Here is a 6,100-nt window from a genome sequence, read left to right as displayed (position 1 = left end):
AGCCCAGTCCCGGGTGCAAGTCCCACAGCTCAGGGAAGCGCACCGCGTGCGGGGACCCGCTCCGTTTCTCTCCCTGCGGCCAGAGCCTCGCCCTTGGCCCCCAAGGGACCCGCGGCTGACAGAGCCCAACTCTTCGCGACGGCAATGGGTGCCTCCGGAGAAGCCCCGGGCCGACCGCGGCCTCCAGGCGGGACGCGGGGGCTAAGCGGGCGAGCCACCGCAGGCTCCCGGGAGGGGCGAGCAAGCCAGCGGCTGACATTTTTTGTTTGCTCCAAACTGGATGGTGGACGGCGGTAGGCCGAGGCTTTTCCGCCCGCTGAAAGTCAGCGAGAAAAACAGCGTGCGGGGAACAAAAGCGCAACGCCTACGCCCTTCTCAGTTAGGGTTAGAGAAAACCTGACCGCCACCCCTCCCAGGCCCACCCTCCGCAATCCGACCTACAAGCCGCCGCGTCTGCCTATAAAGGGAGCGGCCGCGGCCCGCGCCGATTGGCCGGAGCTTACCCGTCTCGGCTCTCGCGAGAGCCGGCCTCGACACTTCTCCCTCCGCGCCCCCGAAGTTCTATTTCCGGCCATGCGGACAATCGCGCCCCTCCTCCACCTTCCTTAGGGCAAGTTTTAGGTCTTTCTTTCCGTCCTTACTTTGAAAGTAAAAACTAACTTGCAGTACTGCACCGCTCCATTTTCCATCACCTACAGACAGGGAACGGTGGCTCGACCATCTTAAAAAGTGGAGTTCACAGAAAAATTTTAGGGCTGGGGAAATTAACTCTAATGACATTTGTTAGAGATCTTTAAGAAAATAGATTCCCGGACAGCCTTGACTAAATCAGAATATTGGCTCGGCTCGTTGGACTGCCCTGGAGTTCCTACCCTGCTCTCTTCTCATTAGAATGCCGCTCTTCAACTTCTTGAACAAAGGATGGATTTTATTAAGTATAACTACTTCGTTTTTAATTTTAACATTCAGGATTGAATCTACCTTTTATTAGGAATAAAAGCTTTTCAGTCATTGGCTTTGCTTTAATATTGTGATTAGGTTAAAAAGAACAGTCCACCATAAATTGTAGCGGGTTTCTATAATGGCCGGTATGATACTGTTTTACATACAACTAGCAGATCCTAATTGTTTAATTCATCCTTCCACCGGGTGAATTCTGTGGAGTTGTCGCTGTTGACACTTTAATCTGAGAGAAAAGCAAAATGTTAGGGGCGTTGGTTTCCAACGATTGTAAGGGTGGGGAAAATATAAACGTGATTTTCGAATTTTATTCCCTGTCCCTAGATTACCTGAAAAGGATCATCTATGACCCCATGTTAGAGGCTGGAGTCAGTACAGAATATTCCAGGTTGGTTGTTGGGTTTACCTGAGACCACGTTTTAAGGATCGTTTGCCTGCCTAACCTAGCAAGCTACTTTGGGATCACTTTAAACTTAAATCTCTTACCCTGTTTAAATCTCAATTTCTTAATTTGTAAAATAGGAATAATAATTGTCTTGCCCACCTCTCTGGGATGTTGAAGTTTAAATTAGATAATTAGATAAATAGCCTTATTTTCTTTTAGAAAAAAAGTACTTTAAGAATTCTGAAGTGAAGAGTGAGTTCATGCTCTCTACAGTGCTTGTGAATCTAGTGAGCACAGCTTCAACTGTTCAAACTGCCGGCAGATAATCATTTTCTACACCTTATCCTGTCTAGTTTTGCTTACAATCACTAAAGTGGGAGAGAAGTACCAAGGAATGAAATGCACCTCTTCACAAATGCTTGACTCAGGTCTACTTACTGCTACTTGTACAATGCGCCTGTCGTTTTTACACCTTGGAGCCTTTGCCCTAACATTCCAACCTCTGCCCAGAATGTGCTTCTGGTCAATTCTACATATCTACACACCTACTGGGAGTGCACCATAGAGAGCATTAGGGAAGGAGATAGAGATGAGAAAGGAAATCCCGCAATCCCTATCTTCTGAGAACATACCTAGTGCGGGAGAAAGAAAAGCAAACCAAGTAAGGCTGCATAAATTAAGTGGTCAATAGAAGTACAAGTAATATAATGTGCTGGAGTATAAAATGAATTTTGGTTGCGTGGAGGAAGTAGCATCTAAGTTGGACCTATAAATTATCTAATTCTATAACAAATAACTTGTTTTATTGTATTTTGAAAGTATCTTTAGGGACATTATCCCATTTGAACTTCACAATGACTCTATGAGACAGATAGGGATTAGCAGCCCCACTTGATGGATGAAATGTTCCTGCAGCTGGTAGGTGGTAGGGCCTGGACCTAAATCCACACATGCTGCCCCTAAATTCTGAGGAAAGGGCATTGCATTAGGTTTCAATTCCAGCTGTCTTTCAAGCCCAGCCCAAAAGCCAAATCTACTAGAAAGTCTTCCATGAGCCCTCAAGGTATTTTCCCTCCTTTGAGCCCTCAGAGCATTTTGTATTTCTCTGAGAACATTAAATCACTTTCTGTCTAGTATTATTATAATTAAGGTAAAAATTTCATCTCTAATACTAGACTGCTGGCTTCTTAAGGAAAGGATCTGACTCCTGATTTAGCATTCATTGCACTTAGCACAGTGCTTTCCATACAGCAAATACGAAATACTTTGAGTTATGTTAATACTGCCGTCATTATCAGGAATCCAGGTCATTTTACACCCTTCTTCCCCCCCCCTTGGTACCTAATTAGACACGAAGACTTGTCAGTTTTTTGTAATTTCTTCTTTTTAATTCCTAGTGCCTATAATCTTGAGTATAAAACTTGACTACTTTTATCTAGACTAATAACTTGTTAACTAATCACCCAATCTCCAGGGCCTTCCCAGTCCAATTTATCTTCCAAACTACAGCCCCATTCATCTTAACTTAATTTCCTGTATCTCCTGCTTTTCATTCTTTAATTGTTCCCCTTTGCCTATAGGACATTTAACACAAAGCTTTCCAGTCCAGTCCCTGTCCTTCCTTTACCTTCCTAATCATTGATCTTAGTTTGCTCCCTATGAGATCTTCGTTTCACTAAAACCAGTCTATTAAGCATGCTTTGAATATGCTTTGTTCAGTCTCACCCCTAGGCCCTTGCTCATTTCCATTATGCTCTTCTGGATATCTGCTCTCTTCCTCCTCCTCTACCACACACCCATGCTAATGCCACCCCATCCATGATGGCATACATTTGCTATGAAATCTTTCCTCACAGCAACCTTCTTTCTGTAAACCTTAACAAACTTAAATCTATATCACTCATTGGGCACACGTGTTGTACTACAAATTGCTCTTTTTCCAAAGTAAATATAAGATCTCCAAGGTCAAGAATAGTTTCCTCTAGCATTTAATTTGGCTCTACTCAATGGTTTACTTCCACATTATTTTCCCCCATCATAGAAATGCAAGAGACATGGACAATCCAATAATTGAAATACTTCCTGTTCCCCCCAGATACTTATAATATCCAGTTTTCTGTCAAAACCTTTTTTTCTAACCATTTTATCTGTATTCAGAAGCATCTTTGGTGTACTATGTTGGGTCCAACTTCTTTAAATTCTGCCTCGGTGATCCACATGTCCTGGAAGGCAGACAGGGATGCAAGAATAGAGCCTCCCATCCACACTGATAGTTTCCTTTCTGGGGGAGCTGTAACCTGCACAGGTGTATTGGCAGGTACCATATTTGCTATATCTTTAACTAGCCGCTTGTCTAAACCGGGGAAAGAGGTTGATCCCCCAGCAAGGATAATATTGGAGAAAAACGAATTCCTCAGATCTGTATCACATTTCATTATGCTGCTGAAACACAACTTATCAATGCCGGGGGTATCAAGTTTCATAAGATGTGGAGAGAAGAGGGCCTCTGGACAATGAAAGAGCTCGTCATGGAGTTTGATCATCTTCCCATCAGGCAGGTGGTAAACCTTCTCTATAGACTCAGGATTCTTGGCCATTTCCTCTTCATAGTTCATTACCACATAACAAGAGGTTTCCTTAATGTCTGTGACAATCTTTCTGTCTGCAGCACTAAGCAGCATGATGCCATGGTCCTTCAACAGCATCATGAGGTAGTTGGTGAGGTCAAGGCCTGCCAGGTCTAGCTGCTGGACACCATGAGGCAGACAGTAACCCTCGAAGATGGGCACACACTGGGTAACCCCAGCACCTGAATTCAGCACAAAGCCGGTTGTGAAGCCAGCGGCAAAGAGAGCCAGCACCCCTTGGATGCACATATAGAAGGCAGGAACCTGCAGATGCTCAAAAAATATTTCAGTGATCTGTTGCCGGTTCACCAGTGGGTTCAGTGCTGGCTCGGTAATCAAGACTGGGCCATCACAGGCCTTTAGCTTCAGGTTATGATCATAGATATGCTTCCACATGATCTCCATGTCTCCCCAGGAAGTAACCAGACCACGCTCCACTGGGTAGCTGTAGGAAAAGCAGTAAGATAAATCGCAGCGCTTTTTTTTTTCTTGCCTTTTTTTATTTTTAAACAATAATAGCTTTTAATTTCCCCAGCATCTCTTCTCTTCAAGCTTGGATTAATCCCCATATTTATTACCAGTATCCCTTTGTGGGCAGTGACTGCCAGTCAGAAAAGGTAACTGCCAGCAAAAGTTAGCATAGCTACTACCTTCCTCTGCAATTTTTGTTGCTTTCCATTTGTTGCCCCCGCCTTTAGAAGACAATCTTTTTTTAAAAAATTGGGAAATCTTTACATAATATAGCACAGTTTTAATATCAATTAACTGAAGAAACTCACATGATGAGGGTACTATGAATTAAGTGATATTCTTAATGAACTTGTATTTTATGAACGATAACTTTATTTATACACCCTTGGAGATTTGTGGCCTGCGCTAGCGGGGTGAGACTTTCCTGTTCCCCGCTTCCTTATCCTCACACCCTTGCGCCCCTCATCTGGACTTCTCCTGCCCCCATGTGGGTCCTGCCTGCTGGGAGACGGCCATACCTGATGGACAGTGAGTTTCTCCTTTCTTGCGCCTCGTCGCCCACACACAGTTCCGGCGCGTCCTTGGCCACCCAGTTCTGGCCTTTGGCTCGGCCGATAATGTTCCGGTAGACAAACTGGGGTTCCCGCGAGCCAGCCAGGCCCACCTTGATCATTCCCGAGCCGTTGTCGATCACCACTGGTAGCTGGTAGTAGCTCATGCCGCCGCCGCCGCCGCCGCCTCCCGTCGCCTCCCGTCGCCTCCCGTCGCCTGGCCACACCGGCCGCCCTGCCTGCGGGCTGTGGCAGGAGGGCGGAAAGTACGGGCTGCGGACTCTGGGCAGCGTTAACGGGCCTATGGCCTGGAACGTCGCGTCACAGAGGCCCTGGCCTAGCCCCACGAGGCCTGCGCCTGCAAATGCGGGCAGGGGGCAGGGAGAGGCCTGGCCCATTGACTCTCCAAAGTACTGCCCACCGATTGCATCTCACAGGGGGTGGGTCACTTGCCACCCCCTGGAATCCAGGGATGCCAATATCAGGAAAACCCAACTTTCTTCCCTAACGATGCAAATCTAACCCTTTACAAGTGGCTTTCTCTAATACCTCGATGACCCATAAAAACAATTTTCTTTTCCAAAGCCTTTAAATTCTGCTTAATATGTGTCTGTCCAGGGGCCTAAGGAAAGCTCTGGAATGTGCCCTTGAAACCAGCAAAAGGTGGAGAGATTTGACAGGGGAAAGTTGTCAGAGAAGAAGCTCGGTTTCAGAAGCTCTTCTGAAACCCTCCTCAGCTTCTGAAAAGAAAAAGGAAAGAATGCTAGGATTTAACCTGGGTTTTATACAGATGAACATCGGGGAAGGGAAGGAAAAATGAAATAAGATAGACGGAGAGGGAGGCAAACCTTAAGACACTCTTAAATATAGGAAACAAACTGAGGGATGCTAGAAAAGAGAGGGTGGGGGATGGGGTTAATTGGGTGATGGGCGTTAAGGAGAGCACTTCATGTAATGAGCCCTGCGTGTTATATGCAACAGATGAATCGCTAAATTCTACCCCTGAAACTAATACTACAATATATGTGAACTAACTTGAATTTAAATAAAATCTTGAAAGAAAAGAAAGTGGGTTTTATATACTTTTGTTATTGTTCCTATATAAT

General features: G+C 45.3%; 1 protein-coding gene across 1 annotated transcript; it reads right to left on the bottom strand.

The window, feature by feature from the left end:
• Positions 1–3,498: 3,498 nt before the first annotated feature.
• ACTRT3 (actin related protein T3) lies at positions 3,499–5,161 on the bottom strand. The gene is made up of 2 exons (XM_028100806.2): positions 4,962–5,161; positions 3,499–4,417 (listed from the first exon to the last, which is right to left on the bottom strand). Exons 1-2 carry the CDS (start codon positions 5,159–5,161, stop codon positions 3,499–3,501), a joined length of 1,119 nt encoding a protein of 372 aa, XP_027956607.1.
• Positions 5,162–6,100: the final 939 nt, after the last annotated feature.

The sequence above is a fragment of the Eumetopias jubatus genome, unplaced genomic scaffold (genome assembly GCF_037043125.1).
Source record: "Eumetopias jubatus isolate StellerSeaLion01/CBP00866 unplaced genomic scaffold, mEumJub1_p1.0 scaffold_1, whole genome shotgun sequence".
NCBI lineage: Eukaryota > Metazoa > Chordata > Mammalia > Carnivora > Otariidae > Eumetopias > Eumetopias jubatus.
The sequence above is the reverse complement of the archived record's forward strand: the minus strand, read 5'-3'. Positions and strand labels throughout refer to the sequence as shown.